The 22,144-nt window shown below is 61.4% G+C and overlaps 1 protein-coding gene across 6 annotated transcripts in view; it reads right to left on the bottom strand.

Moving 5' to 3' along the window:
* The window catches only part of EVL (Enah/Vasp-like), a 145,684-nt gene that overhangs the window by 8,369 nt on the left and 115,171 nt on the right, over positions 1–22,144 (bottom strand). For all 6 annotated transcript variants that reach the window (XM_084966556.1, XM_084966558.1, XM_021098187.2 and 3 more), the window contains 5 exon segments: positions 11,125–11,188; positions 8,140–8,201; positions 6,456–6,685; positions 5,664–5,785; positions 2,620–2,680 (listed from right to left, as the gene is read on the bottom strand). In XM_084966556.1, coding sequence (XP_084822682.1) covers positions 2,620–2,680; positions 5,664–5,785; positions 6,456–6,685; positions 8,140–8,201; positions 11,125–11,188 — 539 coding nt within the window.

Here is a 22,144-nt window from a genome sequence, read left to right as displayed (position 1 = left end):
CAGAGTCACCGAGGTGCCTGGCAGGGGCAGGCCTGACTGGTGGGCCAGGCGGAACCCCGAGCCTCTGGCTGCTCCGTGTGCCCCACTGTCCTCGGGGCACGGCCGCTGTCGGTGCCTCTGCCCTGCACGGTCCGCTCCTCTCTCCAAGCTGGGGGCAGACACCGCCTCTCCCGGGAGCCCTCCTTCCACTCCTGGGCCCTGCAGCCCCTCCGACTCTGCCCTCGGTTCTGTCCTCGTCCACAGGCGGCTTGTTGTGTCCTCCCTCCAGGACAGAGGCGTGTCCTACCCACCCGGATCCCCGGCGCCTGGGTCACGGTCGGGCTCCGTGACACTGGTGCACACGTGTCTGCAGTGCCATTCGTAACGGAGGTGAGGAACTGGGGAGTCACACAAGCTGACGTTTATCACGCGTATTTTTTTTTTTTTTTTTGCTATTTCTTGGGCCGCACCCTCGGCATATGGAGGTTCCCAGGCTAGGGGTCCAATCGGAGCTGTAGCCACCGGCCTACGCCAGAGCCACAGCAACGCGGGATCCGAGCCGTGTCTGCCACCTACACCACAGCTCACGGCAACGCCGGATCGTTAACCCACTGAGCAAGGGCAGGGACCGAACCCGCAACCTCATGGTTCCTAGTCGGATTCGTTAACTACTGCGCCACGACGGGAACTCCCTATCACTCGTATTTTGGAATGACTTTATGCTATTAAGAAAACAGCATTTATTAAGTGATAACTCCTTCATTTTTATTAGGCAAACCCATACAACTGCTACACGGAGCTTCTGACCAGGGAGAACCAGCCAACCTGATGAGACTGAACTAGCATAATTCCAACCAAAACCAAGAACTGCCTTCTGTCACTGCCCACGTCACACTCTTTGTCAACTCGCTTCCCATTTGGTCCATCTGAGGCTTGGGGTCGGCCACCTCCAGGGCCAGGACTCGGGGCTCAGTGCTCAGAGTGGGAGGCTGCCCAGCAGCCACCCTGTCCCATGGAGCCTGTGACAGCCAGCACGACTGCTCACTATGGGCCCCCATACTACGAGCAGACTGGCACCTATCAGGACGCCTCCCCCAGGCATCTGTGAATGAGTGAGGGGCGGGGGGAAGTCGCTAGTCCTGGGGCAAAGGAAGGCGCTAGACCGCGGGACTCGGAGTGAGTCTCCCGAGGCCTCGTGTTTAAAGACAGAGCTGAATAAATGAAATAACGTCAATCAGCACTGTGCATGGGGACCAGCCCCCCAAAAAACAGGCAAGGATGGAAGTCATTATGGGCAAAATTAGAGTAACTGAAAAATCAGAAAACTGCTCTCAGTGTCATCCTATTATTTGAAAAATAATTACCAAGAACCCTCCCTGCATAAAGGAAGTTACCTCTCAGCCGCAAGCGGGAAGAGCCCACCCTTCCTGGCACACTGGCACCGCGTGCCCTCCGGCCTCTGCCTGTCCTGCAGCTGCTGGGCCGGTGCCTGGGGGTCGTGTTCTCCATGCCAAGTAACTGGCCTCTGAGTGCGACATCAGTGGCCCGTGGCCAGCAAGTGGAGACGCCATCCCCACCCAGGCCATCTGACTCCACACTTGGGGTGCTTTTCTTCTTTAAATAATGCTTGTTTTCCATTAATTATAAACCTAGTACATGTTCGATGAAGAGGATCTGGAAAATACTGAAGAGCATAAACCAGAAAAGCCACCCTCCAGCGTCGCCACCCACGTGGCGCTGGAACACTCCTCGGCCTGCGCTGGGCTGTGCTGCTGCCTGGTGGGCAGGGGCCTCCTGACTGTGTGCGACCAAGGCAGTGACCCGAGGCCTCTCACCAAAGGAAAGAGTGGGGGCTGGAGAGAGAACCCTGCCTTTGGGGTTGAAGGGTTTCTCCTGGGTCCCTGGGATTTGAAACCCCCTCTTCCGGGGCCCAGGGAGCAGAGGAAGGCAAAGCTGCTACAGTGGGGCCCGGGGTCACACTGGGGGAGCAGCAGCCTGCTGACGTGAGGTAAGGCAGCGCGTGTACCCTGCTGTCTGGTGGCCGTATTTCTTGTCTCCTTCTGCCACTGAGATGCGACCTGCCATTTATACCTGCGGTCTAAACTTAGCTGTTTCAGGGGGAGCCTGTGTTTAGAGGGAAACTTCACACAGAGGAAAAGAAAAAGCTGCCCTAAGTGGGGGTGGAGTCTTGGAGTCTGCGCTCTGCCTTCTGGCCGAGGACGGACGAGGGCTGGGGTCCGGGCCTCCCCCGCCCAGCACACCCGCAGCCCCTGCTGGAATCCTCGGACTCAGGCGGAGTTTCCAAGAACAGAGGGAGCTGGGGATGGACGGCGCCTGGTCCTGGAGCAGACCATCCCCGGGCCCCCACGCCCTTCCCCAAAGGCACCCCTGGGCCGATCCTGCTTCTCTGCCTCCAGCCTCACGCCCTGCGGGGCTGCGAGCACCAAGGCAGAGCAGCGTCGCTAGGTGCTCGGTGAGGGGGGGCCTGCCGCCCTGCAGGGGGACGGACACGAGTGCCCACAGGCCAGTCCCCCCCAAACGGCGACGTCCCGTCACATGCACAGACCGGGTGCACGCGTCGGGCTTCCTGGCTGCCCACGCCGGTGGGGAAGCTGGGTGCTGGCGGCGGGGCGTGCTTACCGTTTGGCTTTCGTCTTCCTTCTTATCCGCCGGCTTGTCTGTCTGGGAGGCTGCTCTCCTCCTAGCACGAGGGGGGAAGACACAGTCAGCTCCCGAAACTCTGCTCGCGGGCTTGGCCGCTCCCTCTGTGCGGACATGGCTCGGTGCTCAGAGGATCCCTGGGGCGGCCCGACCCGTTTTGGGTGAAGGAGGCAACTTGTCCAAGCATCCAGCTGGCCCATGGTGATACCCGGGTGAGTGTCCAGCCTTCTGTCTCGTCCTCGGACCTCGGACACAGAACTGGTCTGGGCAGAGAGGTGGGGGTTTGGGGGCATTCCTGTCTCTGTCTGCAGCACCTGTGGGGCCGAGAGTTGCTCTGTCCCCTGTCCATGTCCCCAGAGGCCTGGGCTCGGGGAAGTGACCCGCCGGCTTGGGGGAGGGAGCACGAGGCCTTTTTCTATTACCTGAAAGATCCCCCTACCTGGAGCGGCAGCCATGCCCTCCCTGACCTGGGCACCACGGAGGGCCTGGACGTGCCCAGAAAGGAGAGATTCCAAGGGACGCCCCCGGTCCTGTTGCACACCTGCCTGCAGGGATGGGCTCTCTTCTCACAGGGTGAAAACTCGCTCCCCTTTTGAGGCCTCAGGGTTGCCTCCCTCTGGCTAAGGCCCACGTCTACACAGGTCAGGCCCTTCTTATTCTCCAATGACATGGCCCTGGGGGTCTGCAGCTCTGTGAAGCCACCAGGACATGCAAGTCTTGGCCTCAGGAGGTGAGTGGCCCATCAAGGGGGAAGCTGGCCTGTGGCCAAGGACCGTGGGCCTCCTCCTTCAGTCTGCTTACCCCAGGACAGGTCTAGCCACCTGCGGCTCCTCCTCGAAGCCCAGACTTGGGCCCAACCCTTTTCTCGCAGCAGCTCGCCCCTTGGTCTATCTCTGCACTTTGCTTCCAATTGGCAGTGCCCTGCCTTCAGCACAAGCACCATCTGTCGCCATGGCCTGCCACTGCCCGGGACATTCGGCTCCCACCCAGAGCCAGTGTTCGATCTTTTAAAAACAGACCACAGAATTGGTACAACCACTGTGGACAACCGTACGGAGGTTCCTCAGACAACGAGATATAGAACCACCACGTGATCCAGCAGTTCCACTCCTGGGCAACCACCCAGACAAAGCTTTCATTCAAAAAGACACATGCACCCTTATGTTCACTGCAGCATTATTCACAAGAGCCGCGACATGGAAACAACCTAAATGTCCATCCATCCGGAGATAAATGGATTAAGATGTGGTACCTACATACAATGGCATACTCGGCCACAAAAAGGAACAAGATAATGCCGTTTCCATTAGAGACTCTCATGCTAAGTAAGGGGAGTCAGGAAGAGAAAGCTAAACACCACATGATATCACTTATATGTGGAATCTAAAACAAGGCACAAATGGAGTTCCCATGTTGGTGCAGTGGAAACAACTCGACTAGCATCCATGAGAAAGCGGGTTCGATCCCTGGCCTTGCTCAGTGTGTTAAGGATCCAGTGTTGCCATGAGCTGTGGTGTAGGTTGCAGAAATGGCTCGGATCCCCCATTGTTGTGGCTGTGGGGTAGGCTGGCAGCTGTAGCTCCGATTCAACCCCTAGTCTGAAACGTCCATATGCCACAGGTGCGGCCCTTAAAAAAAAAAAAAAGAAAAGAGGCACAAATGAACCTACCTACAGAACAGAAACAGACAGACTCACGGACAGAACAGACTTGTGGTTGCCAAGGGGGAGGGGGAGGGAGTGGGAGGGACGGGGAGTTTGGGGTTGGTGGATGCAAACTACTTCATTTAGGATGGATGAGCAGTGAGGTCCTGCTGTCCAGCACAGGGACCTCTACGCAAGCCCTTGTGACAGAACAGAACACGACAGGGAAGAGGAGATCTGAGGAAGGGCCACGTTGCGGTACCGCAGAAATTGACAGAACATTGTAAATCGACTGGAATGAAACATAAAAATAAAAACATACAGCAGAGCAGGCCATTCCAGTCCCCGGGAGCACTCAGCTCTGGTCCTCGGACAGAGGGGGCTGGAACGCCAGTAGGACCTTCGTTCCAAGAAAGGGCCTGTGAGGGCAGCTCCCTGCCGGCCCCACCCAGCGTCCCGCACAGAGGTGGATTCTAAGAGCAGCAGGACCGAGCTTGCCAGGCGTGCAGGGCATTTGTTCCTGGTGGGTCTTGCTCTGCCACCTGCACCTGGCGCCTCACTGGCTCCTGACACACCAGCCGTCTCCTGCTCTCGGAAACCTCCTCTGCTTTTGTTCTAGACCGTGGAGGCCAAGCTGTTGATGTGAACACAGTGCCACTGGACTTGGGGGAGTGTGAATATTTTCTCTTCAGAAACACCTTCTATTTTTGCCCGAGGCCCCTCTGGATGGAATCCCCATGGGAGCCCGAGGCTCTTTCTTCCAGCTCCGTCCTGTGCCCTGGGGGCACCTCCTGGGAGCAGCACTCTCTCCTCCTGCCTCAGCCCGCAGCACCTCCTCTGTGAAGCCCTCCTGGCTCCCCTGGGATCCCTGTGCAGCCACTGTCACCCTGCACGCCTTCAGTCACTGTCTGCCAACCGCCCACGAGTCTGCCCTGCCTGGGCGCCTCGAAGCTCAGGCCCTGCTGAGGCTCGCAAATGTCGGCCTGCACTGTGGGCCCGCCTTCCCGCTCCATCTCCTCCAGGCAGGCTCCCCTCTGTGCCGTCCCCGCTGTGTGCAGGGAGGCCCTGGGTCAGCCCTGGCCGTGACCGGCTCCAGGGGCCTGTTTCCCACGTGTCCTTGCAGGGCCGTGTGGGTTTTATGACCACCAGGCACAGAGGGCTTCTGCCCGGGTGGGTGGCAGCGGGAAGAGCCTGGAGCCTGAGAGAAGGCAGGAGGGGTCACTGGTGGAGCAAGGCCCCTCTGGCTGCTTTTTCTGGACAAGGCGCATTCTGACGAGCGAGGCCCTCTGGTGCCCAGCAAGCCACGGCCCTGGGAACCGGCCAGCGTGTTCTGGCTGTCGTGAGCAACAGGTGCTGAGTTTGGGGCGGCCTGAACCCTCACCTCTTGGCCAGCAGTTTGTTCATTTCTTCCATGAGGCCTCCTCCTCCACCCCCACTGCTCGCCCGGTTGGCGTCAGACTTTGAGGTCCCGCTGGGACTGGAGCCTCCGGGCGCATCTTCTGGCTGAGGGCAGAGGGTGCGGCATTTCAGTCTGAGGTCCCCGGCAGGACACTGCTCGAGGGGGGGCCAGGGCCGCGTGGGAGTGGGGACGTGGGAGCCCTATGACGGCAGTGCTGGGAGAGGCTGGAGGGCCTAGTCCCACCTCCTCCCACTCCCCTGCTGGCGACAAAACCAGAGTCCAGGGAGCGGCTGGGACCGAGGCCCAGAGTTCACAGACACCCCCAGGTGCGTGGTCAGCGCTCTCGCCAAGGTGACCGTGACATGAGGGGGAGGAGGGCCAGTTCTGCCCCAGGGGTGATCTGAGACCCGTGGCCACACGCACAGCCTTCTCCCAGAAGCACCGCCTTCCAGGACAGATGGGCCTGCCCGAGGGAGCTGAAGGCTGTGGATGTGAACTCAGGAGACCCAGCGCCTGTGTCCAGACCCCGCGAGGGAGGCCCTGCGAGCCTTGGACGGGTCGTTTAGACTGTGCCTCAGTTTCCTCAACTGCGAGGTGCTGTCACCTGCCCCCACTTGCGAGGGGGGAGCAGCACCTCGTGTGCTTACTGCTCCAGATGCAGGGCGGCCCAGCGTCCTCGAGCGACTGTGACCGAGGATTGGGACGTGCCGTCTGGATGGGGAGGGTGGCACTTTGCCCCCCCGCCCGCCCCCGCCACCTGCCGGGGCTGCTTACCCGCGGGACTCTTCTCAGCTTGGCCCCAGCCAGGGCGGCGGCCAGGCCCGACACGGAGCTCTCGTCGTGGCTGGTGCCCTGCGCGCCTCCAGCCGGCAGTGGGGGTGGGGGAGGCGGTGTGGCCCCCGTGGGCGGAGGTGGGACGGGGGGTGGGGGTGGCGGTGGAGGCCCGCTACAGGAGAGGGGGGCGCTGGCTGCGGAGGAGGGGTGTCCCGGTGGCAGGAGGGGTCCTGGAAGATAACGGTGGGCTCGGTCAGTCCCCAGCCCCGGCTGGTGCCTGCCTGGGCGCAGGGACAGAGGGTGGCCTGCTCCTCCCAGGGACGAGGAGCAGCTCAAGGCTGCCTCTTCCAAGAAGCCCCTGTCCAGTCCCTCCATACATTCTGGGGCAGGGCTGGACCCCCAGTGTCGCACCCTCGCTTAGCGTCCCTTGAGCTCAGCGAACTCTCTTGCTCAAGTGCGGCCTTCCGGCGGGAGAGGAAGCTCCCCGGAGCACAAGGGCATTTTCTTCCCTCTCGGCACCCAGCACCCTCCTAGGTACTGGCAGACGTGAGTCCCTGAGAGGCAATGGGGACTGACCCTTGGCCTCTGGGTCAGGCAGCTGGCAGGTAGCCGTGGGCCGCAGGGCAAACTGGGGCGTGTGTCCAGGAGCCACGCTGCATGTGGGCAGCCTCCTGTCCCCTGCCCACCATCCACGCTGCCTGTGCCTCTGCTCGTGGCCTGGAGGAAGCATGAGCTGATCACACAGGTTGACTGCACACCTGTAACCGGCAGGGTGACAAACGCCACCCTGGCCTATGGAGAGGGGCTCCAGCCTGGCTGGAGGTCCATGGAAGGCTTCCTGAGGGAGGGAACAACGGGTGGCCGGGCCTGAGCACAGAGTTCAGTCTGGTGGGCGTGAGGGAGGAGCAGCAGGAGCGCCGGGGGCAGGGCAGCAGGTCTGCGGGGACCAGGCCTGCACACTGGGTTTTCTCGAGGGACAGGGAAGGGCCGACTTGAGGACAGGGTCAGGCCTGCTTTAGGAAAGCGTAGCGGGGGCAGAGCGGGAGCAGGAGTGCCGGTGTGCCTGCAATAGCAGAGCTGAGAGGAGGTGGCGCCAGCCAGCATCCTGGCGGGCAGAGCAAGGAGAGCATTCCCCGCTCACTCACGGGGGCTGAGAGGCCGGGGGGGCGGGGGAGACAGAGGATACGAAAGGCCTGTGTGACTCAGAAAGCCCCGGACTTAAATCAACGTGACCGTTTTCCAAACTCCCTTCTGCTCTGCTGTGCCGAGCAGTTCCCGGGCAGGACTGAAGCCACGCCTCCCCCGCAGTCTCCCCCGACCCCTGAGCCTCTACCCCCCACACTGACTTGGTCACCGCACGTGCCCCACGATGTCGGTCCCCGTGACTGCACAGTGACCTCACTGGGCAGGGTCTGCATCTGCCTAGGCCACCGCCTGAGACATGGTCACTCGGGGAATGGCGGGTGGGGCGGGTGGGGTGGTGGTGGCTGGACCAGGGTGAGGGATCCCCACACCCTCTGCTCTGTTTCTCTGTTCCCCATGTCCACTGGATGTGGCTGTCAAACTTCGAGGCCTGTACAACCTGCAGCGTGTCACCAAGTTCCCAGTGTGTCCCTGGGCACCACCTAAGTGACAGGGCTGCCAGCTGGGCACGGTATGGGGAGCAGGCCCGAGGGGCTCTCACCTGTGCCTGAGGCCCTTCTCTCCAGAGACTCCTGGCGCTGCTGCTGCTGCTCCATCACTTGTCTGAAAAGCAATCGGAGCAGAGTGGGCCTGACTGCTCGGAGCGAGAACAACGCGGCCGCAGCCGGGTGTCGCTGGCGCCTGGCCCGGGCCCGGCAGGGAGCTCGCCTTGTCCCACCCGGGTTCTGGCTGCAGGAGTCGCGGCCCCACTTGACAGAGGTGGAGCGTGCCAGGTTCCAGGCCTGCTGTGCAGACGCCCGGGCAGGGAGCCCTCAGGAAGGCTCAGGTGACCGTGTGGCCGAGTGACCAAGCTCTCCCCGAGGCTGGACAAGCCCACCTGGCTGTTGGGACCCAAGGCTTCGGCAGACTTGACCTCAGGATGGCTGGTTCTTACGGCACCCGGCGAGGTTCCTGGCACAACCTTCAGGCGTCGTTGGCTACCAGAGAAGCAGACGCCAAGGCTACCCCGCTGCATCCTGTCGCTGCTGGGCCAGCGGCAGGCCCGCCTCCGTGCAAGTGGCTGCTTGGAAGGCAGCTCCGCAGAGCCCCGAGCTAACCTCTGGGTTGCTCTAAAGGCTGGGCCAGTGGGGACCTGGCACCACAGCCTCTGGGGCTGAGATGCGGGGGCAGGAGGGGCTCGAGGAGTCTAGAGACGGGGACGGGACAAGGCCCCAGCTGCTGACAGCCAGCCTTGGACCTGCTAAGGGGGCGCGGGGCCCGGCTGCGGGCCCTGCCCCTGTAGGGAGGCGGGAAGGGGTGAGTGTGGGGCTGTGCACAGCGAGGTGGGGCGGCGCTGGTGCTGGCGCCGCGTGGGCACGCAGCAGCCGCTCAGCCCATTCTTGCGTGGAACAAGCTGCTTCCACCTTGGAGAAATGTCGGGGTCGGGGATTCCTGCAGGACCAGGGCCCTTCAGAGGTAGAGAGCTTCCTGGTTCCTGTGCTGGGACTCAGGGCTTTGTGATCACAGCTGTTCATTTCCTGTTCCTGAGCCTGAGCCTCTTCTCCGTGAAACAAGCATAACAACACCTGTTTCATGAGGTTCTTGAAAGGCTTATGCCTGATACCTAAAACGATAACCCCAAAGACCCTTTGATCCTATAGATGTCTGAAAAGCTCCCAGCAGCACGTGCACTGGCTTCTCCATCCAAATTGGTGAGACATTACCCCAGCTCCGACCTGTCCAGCATCCACATGCTTAGAAACCCTCAGCAAGAAGACACCCTCTGAAGATACCTAAAAATCAGCTACAAACGTGTGATGCTGTGTGTGAGAAAACAGGAAGGGTCCTGGGTTGGAGTCACTACCCACTGTCTGATGCCATGCCCCCTCTCCTCTGGGCCTCCCTCCGTGGTGACTGGCGGGGGAGCAGGATGCCTGCTCCGTGGTTTGACCCCTGCGGTTCACAGACTGACCTCCAGGGGTCACTTGGCCCGTGGATAGCTGACCGCAGACCACACGGAACTGCTGCCCTCTTGCAGGCAGCGACCTCTACCCTTGGACTCGGGCGGGGGGCTCGGATCGTTTCCGTGGTTGGCGTCCCACCAGTTCTGAGAGTAGCTGCAGGGTCTGTTAGGACCCACGCGCCTCTCTCTGGGTGGAGGCAGCCCAGGACCGGCAGCGGCTGAGCTGGGGCCAGACGAGGCTGCCGGCCCTACTTCTGGCAAGTCATTTCCACTCTCTGAGCTCGAGCTGGCTCATGTGAGAAACACACTGTCACCTGTAGGGATGACCCGAGGGCTACGTGAGGGTAAATGAAGTGGGAGAGAGCCCCGTACACGGACGGCAGACCAGCGGACTCGGAGGAGGCTCCCTGGGAGCGGGCGAGGTCCAGGAGCCACACGGCCAGCTTCGCCTGAGCCGGGCAGAGCCAGGACCCACACGGGGACCTTCAAACAGCAAACGGAGGCTGAGGGCAGTGACTTGCCCAAGCTGACAAAGGACACTGCTGGGGCCACAAGGCCCTCAGAGACCTTTCGCCATGCTTTTGCTCCTCAGAGCAGGGGAGGCTGGAGAGAGGAACGCCCTGAGAGCCTCACAGCCAGGGGAGGGGTGGAACCTGCCCCCCCGGGTCCCGGCCCAGGGCCCCGCCCGGGTCACATCTTCCTCTGAAAACCGGGTCAGGAGGGCCGGCACCAGGCCTGCCCCCCCGCCCCGGCACAGCTCCCCAGAGCTGGGGCTCCAAGCCCCCAGGCGACTCAGACCAGGTTCAAGCCCTGGCCTTGCCTTCCCTGCCAATGTGACCTGGGGAGGCTGTGCCCTCCCGGGCCACCACTGCCTCTGCTATAACTTCAGGAGAACAGTACTGGCCCTTCCTCCCAGGTCGAACACTTAAGATATTCCTTGGAGGAGGCCGGGTGGGGTGTGTGTGGGGGGTTACCCTAGGGCTCAAATCCCACGGGAGCTGCCTCCTCCTCAGGCCCGCCCGACGAGGACCACAGCACAGCCCTGGCCCAGCTGTCCATGAGCAGCTGCAGCTCAGAGTGCCCCCACGGCCTTGGCTGCTTTAACCTCAGCTGCGAGGTGACTGGGCAGAGGACCAGCATCCTCCCAAGAGGCTGTGGCACCTGCCCAAAGCGTCCCATGAGAAGGTGGCAGAACCAGGGCTCACAAGGCCTTTGGACAGGGCACAGGATGGAGCCAAGGCCACGGGCCTCGTCAGACAGGTGTGGCGGGTCGAGTCTGCCCATCCCCAGCAGTGTAGCCTTGGCCTTGTTAATGAACCCTACGATGACTACCGCCTAATGCACCTGGGAGGCTCGTGCTCAGTAAGCGGACATCAGGACACTGCCAGGCTAAGGGCGAGGGTTGCAGAGGCTGTGTGGCTCTCTCTGTGAGGCCACACACTGTCACTGTCACTCTGGCCAAGTGGCGATGAACGTGCTCCCTCTCCCTTCTGGTCAGGCCTGTCCCCCCCCCAGTGTCTCCGGGAGTCCTGGCCCCAGCTGCAGGTGCGTCTCCCAGGCTGGCCCCTGCTGGGCGGGAGTTACCTTCTCTGGATGTCCATCTCATCGGGAGAGGGGCCATTCTGCACCTGACGCTGGCTGGAGGGGCCTGTGGGGCAGAGAAGCAGAAAAGCACTGCAGTTAACAGAGAAGAAAGGCTCGGAGAGACAAACCTGGGGGCTGCCTGTCTGCCCCTCCTGGTGCCGCGGGATGATTTCAGCAGCAGGTCCACCCCCCTTGCAACCCCCGGTCCCCATCGCATTCTCTCACTCGTCCCGTCTCCCTTTCTTCTGGTTCGTCCCTCGGAGCCAATAAAGGCTCTCTTTTTGGCTGCGTCCATGGCATGTGGAAGTTCGGGGCTAGGGATCGAACCTGTGCCTTAGCAGCAACCTGAGCCAGAGCATGACAGTGCTGGATCCTTCACCTGCTATGCCACCAGGGAACTCCAGGATCCCATTTTTCACAAGCTCAAGGTCTTCCCTTCTGGTATCGACCCTCCCTCCTCCCCTCAAACTCCATTCGCTGCTGCCACTTGCCTCTTGTCACTGTCCCCTCCGTCCTCTGACGTCTGGCCCCCACATCCCACACAGCTCTTCCAACTAAGGCGTGGGATTATGGAAACCAGTAGATCCACGTCACTCTGCCTTTTGAGCAAAGGAATGGCCCTTACAGCGGGTCAGGGTCGGAGCCAGGGTTTTGGCCCCCGGCCTGTCCTGCCACAGCCCGTGCGCCTCACTGCGATGGGCCCCGCCCCCAACCTGCATCTAGGAGTCGGGAGGTGCAGACTGGGAGGGGGGCGGTGGGGGCTGAGGTGGCCGAGACCGTCACTGACAAAGCAGCTGGGGAGCCTTCCGGGCCACGTTCTTGCCGTTGACCCTGAAGGCAGGGCCCAGAGCAGGTGAGGTCTGCTGTGTGTACCTTGTGTTCAGACGGGGGCTGGTGCTGGGTTACACGCACCAGAAAACCAGGCTTTTCTCCAATCTGAGAAAGGGCAGATGGCTCCTTCTCTTTGCCAGCTCAGGTGTCCCTGGGGAACTGTGGAGAGTCACCGCCACAGGCAGGGACTGGGGCAAGCTGGTCCCCTGTCTGCCTGCCCAGGTGGGGAAGGGGCGTGGGCCCCTCTCGGGACGAGGTGCCCACAGGGCTCAGCCCATGACAAGAGCCACACTGGGCAGAGGACCTCTCCCACCAGGTGCTCAAGCAGCTGAAGGACTTGCAGCTGTTCCCTGAGCAGGGGCAGGATAAGCCAGCGAGCAACAGAAGCTCCAAGCCGCCCGGGACAGCTGATTCTAGGGCAGCCTCCTCCCTCCCCGCACAGGGAGCCTCGGTGCCTCCTGGGCGGGCGTTCGAGCACCCCCCCAGCCACGGCAGAGAGGTCTTTCCTACACGGAGTCCCGAACCCACCGCCCCCCGCTGGGTATGACAACCTGGCTCTCATCCTCTACGCCTGACAGCCCCGCCGCCACACAAGTGAGCTTCTGCGTCTGGCAGCACCCGGCCCAGGGCCCCAGGAGGGGCTTTGGTCAAGTTTTCAGGGAGCCTCACTCTGCCACTTCCTGGCGCCGGGTGGAGGCTTCAGTGGGGGAAGAAGGGGGTTCAGAGGGCGGGCAGGGGCCCAGCTGCTTGATGGGAGCAGGGCCCCACACCGAGGAAAAACTCCCCTCCGGCCTGCTGGACCCTGCGTGCTCAACGCCCGCTGCTGTTTTCGGGGCCGGGCGCCGGGCGCCGGGGAGATGCCTGCATCCTTTTGAGAGGTGACCACGTCTATATCGGGAGGCCTGCCTGCCACACAGTAAGTGTGAAAGAAATATTAGATTTCTTTCCCTGTATCTAAACATGCTTTTCGGGCTCTATTTAACACACAATAATTTTGCACTTTTTTTGGTCTTTTTTTTTTTTTAAGGCTGCACCCGTGGCACATGGAAGTTCCTAGGCTAGGGGTTGAACTAGAGTTGTAGCCACTGGCCTACACCGCAGCCACAGCCACACCAGATCCTTAACCCACTGAGCGAGGCCAAGGATCGAACTTGCGTCCACATGGACACAAGTCGGGTTTGTTAACTGCTGAGTCACGATGAGAACTTTTTTTCTTTTTTTTAAAGGCCGTACCCATGGCATATGGAAGTTCCCAGGCTAGGGGTCGAATCAGAGCCACAGCCACTGAACTACACCACAGCTATAGCAATGCCAGATCCAAGCCGCATCTGCGACCTATACCACAGCTCACGGCAACATAAGATCTTTGACCCACTGAGCGAGGCCAGAGATCGAACCTGTATCCTCAAGGATACTAGTAGGATTCGTTTCTGCTGAGCTGCAATGGGAACTCCCAACTTTGCTCTTTTTAAAAATTGGTTTTTCTGATTATAAATAACATATAAACACGTTCAGTATAGACATGGACACTTCCTAAAGCTGAATAAACAAACACTCCCAATTAAAAAAACCCACAGCGAGGGGCCCTCTTCTCGCTCCTCCTTTGCAAGGCCCAGACCTTAGGGCCCCCCTTCCTTGTTCTCAGGAAACCAGAGCAAGACCATGAGAACCCTGCTTTACAGCGGTGTCCAGGAATTGTCTAAATTTCATTTCTTTCTTTCTGGCCGTGCCCGTGGCATGAGGAAGTTTTGAAGCCAGGGACTGCACCTGTGCCACAGCAGCAACCCAAGCTGCAGCAGTGACGATGCTGGATCCTCAGCTATCTGAGCCTCAGGGGAACTCCTTTAATTTACTTTTAATTCTCACAACCCTACCAGACGGCTCCCAAGAAGCCTTGTAACAGGTGTGGAAAAGGCCCAGAAAGAGTTAAGTGGGGCACTTGCAAGCAGCAGAACCTGACGCAAGCTGCCAGCAAACGGCCACTTCCTTCCTTCAGTTCAGTGCCACCAGGAGTGCAGGTGGCAGAATGGCTCGCTGCCAGAAGGGCCCAGGGCATATTTTATTGAACTGGGGTGGGAAGGTCTGGGGGAACTCATGATCACCAACCCAGGGAAGAGGCACAGGGCTCCCCCAGATCCAGGCCTGCGCCAAGAGGGGGCCAGCAGGCAGAGTCCCCAGCTAACTAAACTACTCCCCACCACACGGGAGCCCACTGCCGCCGGAGCCCCTGGCGCTGTCCACCCAGCCTCTGTCGTGGGGCATCTGTTCCAGAAGCGGCTGGTAGGGGACAAGCCTCGGTTCTGCACGCCACCGCGCTCACTCCCGGGTCACCTTGTAGCCGTGCGGGGCCGCCTGTTCCCATGAGGCACTCACTCGGGCAGGTGGACCCGGCTGGTGGCTGGTGGCTGGGAGGGAGGAGACGCCCCCGACCCCGCAGCAGTGCTCTCCTGGGCACAACCACCCCAGGAAGGCCAATACGAACACCACAGTGCACCTCGCCAAGCTGCTGTGAGAAAACACGCATGACAAAAGCAGGTGGTGAACCCTGAGGCCCGGAGAAGTCTTGACCCCGAGCCCCCGCCCGGGCAGGCGCACGGGGGCTGTTAGAAGGCGCGTTGGCCTCTTCTCTGCACACCTTTCCCCTCTGCGGCCCCTGCCACCTGCCCTCACTGCTCAGCTGCTCCCACCAGCCCCAGGAGCGACACAGAACGGGTGCTCGTAGCTCTGAGGGGTGCGGGGACTTGCCCAAGGCCATGGGGCTCAGTGATGCTGGGCTGGGCATCGCAAGCATGCCACGTCTGGGAGCTGACGCTGCAAAAGTGGCGTCTGGTCCCCCCACTGGGGGTCCATCTAAGAGCTCCCGCCCTGCTCTACTCACTTCAAGCAAGGTCTGCCCAAGCCACAGGAAAGGGCCATATTCGCACTACAGACACACGACGAAGGCAGGAAAATTTAACCTGGAACACCCAGCAATCACCAGGAGAAGCAGGGTGCCATGGGTCCAGGCCACAGCAGCAGCCGCACACCCTGGTGGCAGGCCAGGCAGAGGGCGACCCGCGCCTGGGGGAGCTCCTGCGTGGACACGGAGAAGGCAGGGGACAGGCACACAGGTGGTCCGCTCTGAGTCCCACGGACCCCACGCCTCTTGGGGAAGGGCCTGAAGCCCACGTTCCAGCTTCAGGTCTAAGTCCCGTCACACGCCCACTCCTAAAAAACACGGCGGTGGCTCGGAGGAGATCCTCTTATCCGCGGGGGTCGTGAGGTGGGGAACACAGGGGAGAAGCCAGACGAGAGGGGAAGGTGAGGCTGGCCAGACTCCAGCCGCGAGCCCACCGGGAGGCGGGGTGGCAGGAGCTGGGGCTGAGCATCCCAGGGGGAGTCAGTCTGAGTGACCTGAGGCCCTGACGTGGCCCCGAGAGGTCTGAGGTCACCACTGAGTGGGGGCACCACCCCTGGGGCTTCCTGAGGTCCTGGGCCAGGCCACGCCCTCAGCGTCTCACCAGTGAGGGGGCAGGCTGGCCCCAGGAGGTGAGGTCCCTGGTACTGCTAAAGGCTTGCCCAGCCCTGCCCCCAACACAGGTTCCATCATGAGACGCCATCGTCTTCGGGGAAGAGTGTCCTTGTTTCACAGAGGGGGTGGGGGGAGCGGAAGAGAGGGGGAGCCCGGGGCACAGGGTCAGGCTTTTGGGAGAAGGATCTGGGAGTGCCCCCCCTGCCCCCTGTGCTGAAAGGGGTGCAGGGAACAGGCTGGGCCCAGGTCCTGCTGGGTTGAGCAAGGGGCGCCTCCTCATGGGGACCCCGCCAGCCTGAGCCCGTCCCCCGTCCACTCTGTGTACGTCCTCGCACGCCAGGAACGGAGCCGGCCCCCTGCTGCCTGACCACCTCCAGGCCCCTAACCGCTCTGCTCTGCACACGCCCAGCTTAACTCAGGTCCTGGCTTAGGGTCTACATGTGACAAATACGTGCTGAATAAACGAAAGACCGAACCCCAGGCAAACCAGAGGATCTCCAACCTACTGCTAAGACCGAGCAGGTGGCGTGTTCTTGAGCCCTGGGATCCTCAGGGGTGGCCCTCGGCAAACACAGAGATGGGCCATGGGAAGAGGGAACTTGAGTTACTGTGTGCTGGGTCCTGTGACAGGGACACACTCATCCCAGGAGCCTGGTGTGATATGTCTTAGCCACAAAGAGGTGGAGGTCGAGGACGCTGACTGCCCTCCGCCCTTCGCTTCTCGGGAGGACCCAGCCTGCCGCCTTCAGGCCTGTCTCTGCCAGGAGCCCCGTCCACGCGGGGCCGGGGGAAGTGTGTGCAAACAAACGCTCCTGACCAGCAGAAAGATCAGGGTCACAGATCTCAGAGCAGTGCAGGTCCCAAGGGCCTGGGGGATGCGGCTCAGCGCCCAGGCTCCGTAGGAGGAAGCCCGGAGGTGCCAGCGTGAGGTGGTTCTCAGTGGCACAAGGCCCACGGCCAAGGGCCAGTCGGGACCAGACAGGGGTCTGGACGGTGAAGAGCGGTGCTTGTGTCCTGCCCCCCCCAATCCTCACTCGGGGAAGACAGCCCCAGTCCTCCCACGGCCCATTCCCATTTTCCAGTCCCTCCCCGTTCCTGGCTGTCCCAGTTTGCACAAATGCCCCTCGGGGTGGACCTGCAGCCAGGAGACCCTGGGGCTTGTTGGCCTTAGTTCAGCCCTCTCTGGGCCTCAGTTTTCTAGAGTGAGAAGGATGGGATCAAGGATCCCTTGTTTTGGAGTTCCCGTCGGGGCTCAGTGGTCAGCGAACCCGACTAGCCTTCATGAGGACGCGGGTTCCATCCCTGGCATCGCTCGGTGGGTTAAGGATCCTGCGTTGCCGTGAGCTGTGGTGTGGGTCACAGACACGGCTCAGATCTGGCATTGCTGTGGCTGTGGTGTAGGCCAGCGGCCTGGGAACCTCCATACGCCGCGGGTGCGGCCCTAAAAAGCAAAAAGACAATAAATAAATTAATACAATAAAATAAGGATCCCTCACTCTGAATCTCTGCAATTTAAAAGGACAAAATGTTAACAGTGGCTATCTCTGGATTGTGGGATTATTTCCCGCTTTTTGAACTTTCAAATTATGCACAAGTAGGATGCACTGCTTTATAACAAAGACACCAAAGACTAAGAGTCCCCCGGAGGAGAGGGGATAAGTGCTCAGCTGTGGTTCCGCTCTGGGCCTGGCTGGTGCACGGCAGGCCGAGGATCCTCTGTCCAGCACTTGAAATTACACCGCTGAGGTGGGCAGATAAGCCAAGGCACTGCGGAGACCCCCTCCTGAGCAAGACTGTCCTCCTGCTACCATTAACATTGATGAGGCCCTGGGATGCCAGCCCCCGTTCCGCTGGGACAGAAGGGACAGGTTCGGTTTCCAGGCAGTCTCCACAGGAAAAGCAGCCCCTGGGCCTCCTGAAAAGATGGAACCTGAGATCCCAGCAGTGCCAGAAACAAAGGATCCAGCACCTGCTCTGTGAGGCCTGATGGAATTTCTGGCCAGCAGGCCACAGCCACCTGTGCCGGGCTGGGCAGAGCCCCAAGCCCTTTGGGAGCCCCCCACCCCACCCCACCTCTCTGGCCAGCTCCTTCTCCTTCCTCCAGAGGCGCCTCCATCTTGGATTGGCTCAGAGAGACACTTGGAGATGGCGCAGGCTTCCTCTCCTGTGTCACAGTTCCTGTGCCACACAAGCATCCACGTGGGAGCAGAGCCTGTGAGCTGGGCTGGGCCACGGTCTTTGGCGCCACCTTGCCAAGGCCACACAGGAATTGGCGGCAGCGCTGGGACCAGTGCCCAGGACAAGTGTCTCCCAGCCCAGGGCACTGCCCATGCCAGCATGCGATGCTCAGCTCCGCTTCAACAGGCAGCTGTGCTTAGGAAGCCCAGCAGGGCTGCTTAACGCATCTCTGAGCTCTGCTGGCAGCAGACAAATCCTGCCTGCCACCCCCTAGGCAGTTCAGCTGTCTGCTGAAAGGTGCCCCATCCCGTGTAAGCGTCCCAGGGCCTCTCCTGCCCCAGCCCTCACAAATGAATTCAGGCCACAGTGGCTGACCCATGAGGCATCTTGCTTTGTTTCACTCCGATCACCAGGGCCAGCTACTCGTCATCGCTGCCATCCTGTAACGGACTCTCCGCCCCAGGCTCAGCCCCAGGGTGACCAGTGGTTCACGCTGTGTCTAAGAGGCCCTTGTCTAAAGGACCAGGAGACCTGGAAGGTCAGCACGTGTAAACACAGAGGCTGCAGTTCAGAGACAGGCTAACTGCCCGAGGCCACACGGTGAAAATCACCTGCTCACCCCCCGCAATTCAGCACCGACTCCAGAAAGGAAGGGTCCTTTCACTCTGACGATGACAGCAGGAGGCCTGTGTGTCACCCTAGGTTAGCAAGCAGTGTCCCTTCTCCTGGCGCAGAGGGGTCCTGAGGCCAGGGGAAAGGGAGGGACTTGGCAAATGGGGCTAGAACCCAGGTCTCTCGGCTTTCCGGCCAGGAGACCACCAACCAGCACAGGCTGTGGTCCTCAGGCCAATTACCGTCCTGGCGAAATATTTTTTCTCCCTTTCCTGTGGCGTTCCTTTGAGGGCATAGAACAAAGTCTGAAAAGACTCTCAAATAGAAAAAGTTCAATAAAACCTGTCACATGTTCATCTCTGTGCGACAGGGCATCTTCGTGTCATTTCCATGACTAATCTGCTCAACGATCCAGGCCGGGGCCTGTCAGATCTATTTTACAGACGGGGAGACTGAGGCTGGGAGAGGGTGAGCGACCTGCCGAGGCCCAGTGCGCCCCAGGTGCATGGGGCTGCTGGGCCCGGAGCCCCCTCCGCTGCCCAGCCCTCAGGCTGCTGCCCCTGCCCGTCACTGCCGCGAGGCCTCGGCGCACAGCGGCATCCCTTCCCCACGGCGTCAATGACAGGGACTCTGCCTGAGATCCCGAGCCTCCTGCCCCCACCCCAGCCCCGGGGAGCAAGAGGGGAGGCCGGAGGGGGAGGGGCTCCCGTCACCTACAGCTCACTCTGCAGAGCACGGTGCAGTCGCAGCGGCAGAAGCAGAAGCAGTGGAAGGTCCACTCCCTGCTGACCATTACGGGCGGGCAGTGACCTCCGGGGCGCAGGCCGGGGCGCACTGCTCGCTTCCTGCCCACTTACCTCTGCTCCTCGGCCGCCTGGCTTGGGCAGTGGGAAACCGATATGTCGGCCTGCCGTCAAATGGGCTTCGCCGCTTCAATCTTTAATGAGGCTTCCCAGCTAACCTATCAGAAGAACCCTCCTGTCCACCCGATTCCAGAAAGCTCGGGGGCTCCTGGAGGAGGGTCCAGACCCATTGTGGGGTCAGCCCATGGGCCCTGGGGACACCAGGCATCTGCCAGGAGAGACCCTCCACGACGGCTGGTTCTCCTCTTGTCCCCTGTAGGCCACGGGAGGGGACAAGGTGGGTGCACAGCCAGAGGAAACAGGTGACGGGCCGAAAGCAGAGCTCGCGGCACCGTTCGCCTCGGCCGCGCGCTCTCCCAGGCTCCCTGCCAGCGGCTTCATGGACTCCTGTCCTCAGCCCATCCCTGCCTCTCCCGCTCCCACTCCGAGTCCAACCGGCTCCAAGGTCCTCCCTCACCTGCCAGCAGGCGGGCCTCTCCTCCACCGCCCTGGACCCCTTTTGGCATCTGTGGGCCCAGCGGCTGCTCATCTGCCGGGAAGGCTCGTTGGCACTTCCCCAGCTGGCAGCTCCTCCCTCTCCCACCTCACTGGACCCACAAAGCCCACGTTTAGTGGGTCTCTGTCCCTGTGGAGCCTCCCCTGGGGCCTCTGTCTCAGTGTCCTAAGGAACGCACCCACTGCCAGCAGCTGGATTCTGTCTACTCCGCTGGAGTGTGAGCTCCCTGAGGGCAGCCCTTCTCTGCAGCCCAGCATCCTGCAAAGCACAGGAGGACGCCTGTGGGACCTGCCCAAACTCGGCGCCCCTCAAACCCTCTGTGTCGGAAACCACGCCATGTAATAAGCATCTTCTCACAAGGGCAACGGCCTCTCCCGGGCTGGACTTCGGTCTCTCCTGCTCCCTGCCCTTCGCTGTTCTCTGGGAAATGCCTTTCTCCCGAAAACCCTATCTGTTCCGCCCGGGCCCCAGGCTCTTGGCCTCTTAACCGGGGGCTTTCCAGCAACTCCCAATCGCTCTCAGGCTTGTCCCCTTCAACCCAGCTTTCACATGAAGCATCCGTGCTGTTCCCTGGCCAGGAAACTAGTGGCTCCCACTGGTCCCACGGGAAACTCCTCCTTTGGGACGTGCAGCCTCCCGCCTGCCAACCTGCTTGGCCCAGCCTCCAGCGCCCCTCCAGCCGCCCCTCTCCCTCCCACCGACCTCCTGGGGCACCGCCTCCCCTACCATCTTCCCCAGTGGATGCTCCTCTCCCCCGGACTACAATGCACGTATGTGAGAGCCTGCAGGTACAATGCTGGACTTGAAGGGGTGCGGGTCCCGCAGACGTGCTGTCCAGGAGGGGCATCTCAGGGCGGGCGCCTCGCCTCCCGCATTTCCTCACCTGGTCGTGCCTGTCCGGGTCTTTCCCTGGACAGTTAACGCATCAGCTCTACTGGCTTCGGGTGGCCAGTCACCTGCCCTCTTCAGGGCTTCATCTTCCCAGCTGGGGGCTGAGCTAGGACAGGCCCCCCATTTTCGGAGCCATGGCTCCTGCCGGCACTGTTCTAGAAGACAGCATGGACCTGAAGCCACTTGGGGCTAAATCTGAGCCCTGGCTCTGCTGCTCTTTGCCCCTGGGCAGGCTACCGCAGCTCTTCAGCTGTCCAGGCTGTGGAGTGGCAAGGCGTTCGTGTCGGCGCAGAGCCCCGCAGCGCAGCTTGGCAAAGCCCTGGCTGCCCCTCTTAGGGTTTCCCTGCACCTAGTTGTGCTCACAACACACCCAGAACCCAGGGACCCCTAGAGGGGTCCAATGAGCGATGGAATCAGAGCCAGAACCAGCCCTGCAGCTTGGGTCCACCTCTGTCCCAATCCGCTTCCTCCTCAGGGCAGCTCACAGCAGCTCCCGCCGCAAACCTGCCCAAAGGGGCAGCCTTCGGGACCAGTCTCCCTCCTTGGTATCCAGGGGTCAGAAACCCACCTCCAGGCCTGTCCACTGGCCATGGACCCCTTCAACCTTGAAAAGCAGTACATACGAAGCCCAAGCAGCTGGAGAAGCTGAGGGTGACATCGTAACGGGACCCAGGACGGGCCGCAGCAGAGCCGGTGTCTGTTCTGTTTGGGCTCCAGCCGCTCCATCACTTCCGACTGTGGAAGGCGTGGTGGTGGCCGGGACCCTCAGAATCTGCGCCCCCACCCCACCCCTCACCAGCAGGGCTCAGCCTGCCCCACCTCTAGCTGCTGGGCGCTCCAAGGGCCACCTGAGGACATTTCAAAGGCACTGTTTGCCAAGGGAATTGGGGGCACATGTGCCACTAAAACCCCATCAGGGGTCAGGTCTGAGCCCTGGTTCTGCTGGAGCCAGACCTTCTGACCGAGCACCTCCACCTTACTGCCCTGGCCGGTCAGGTCCTTTTTCACAGTAGGAGCCTACAAACTACTTAATTAAATGTGTTTGTTTCTTCAACGAGGATTTACTCTCAACTCTCTACTCCAACGGAGGGAAGGTATTTCCAGACGAGATCCTGCCAGTTAGGCTCCACTTGGCTCATTTCCGACCATGCCGGGCCCCTGAGGTCCCAGTGGGGGGGCCGCTCTCCGCCCTCCAGGCCTAAACTGAAGAGGCCCCCACGCCACAGCCCCTGGTGGTGCACGCAGGGCCCGCAGCGTCTGCGGAAACAGGATGGCACAGACCGCCCTCCTGGGGCATCGGTTTAACTGGATAGGAGGTGGTTCCGGTCAGAGAAAGGGGCGCATGGAGGAGAAGGCCCGCATGAGCTGTGCAGCACAACCAGGACTCACGAGGACCCGGGACACGGGGTCTCCTGTGACGCCGCACACCACAGGACAGGCATACGGTGACACGGCCCTTCGACTTGCCCTCCGAGCCGGGCCTCCGGGGCCCTCTTGCCCGAGCCCTGCATCTGCTGGGTAGGTCACCTGCGTCTTCCTGAAAGGCTTCTTTTTCCCACCTCTCTTGGGGGGGCTCCTTCTGCCTGTGACGTGGCGGGTTCCCACCTCGGCCCCGCAAGCCCACCACCAGGGGGCTGC

The sequence above is a fragment of the Sus scrofa genome, chromosome 7, assembly GCF_054392235.1.
Source record: "Sus scrofa isolate SSC_HxYL_T2T_F1_AM1 chromosome 7, Sscrofa_HxYL_maternal_Yorkshire_Landrace_v2.0, whole genome shotgun sequence".
NCBI lineage: Eukaryota > Metazoa > Chordata > Mammalia > Artiodactyla > Suidae > Sus > Sus scrofa.
Note: the sequence above shows the minus strand (reverse complement) of the source record. Positions and strands in the feature narration are given on the sequence as shown.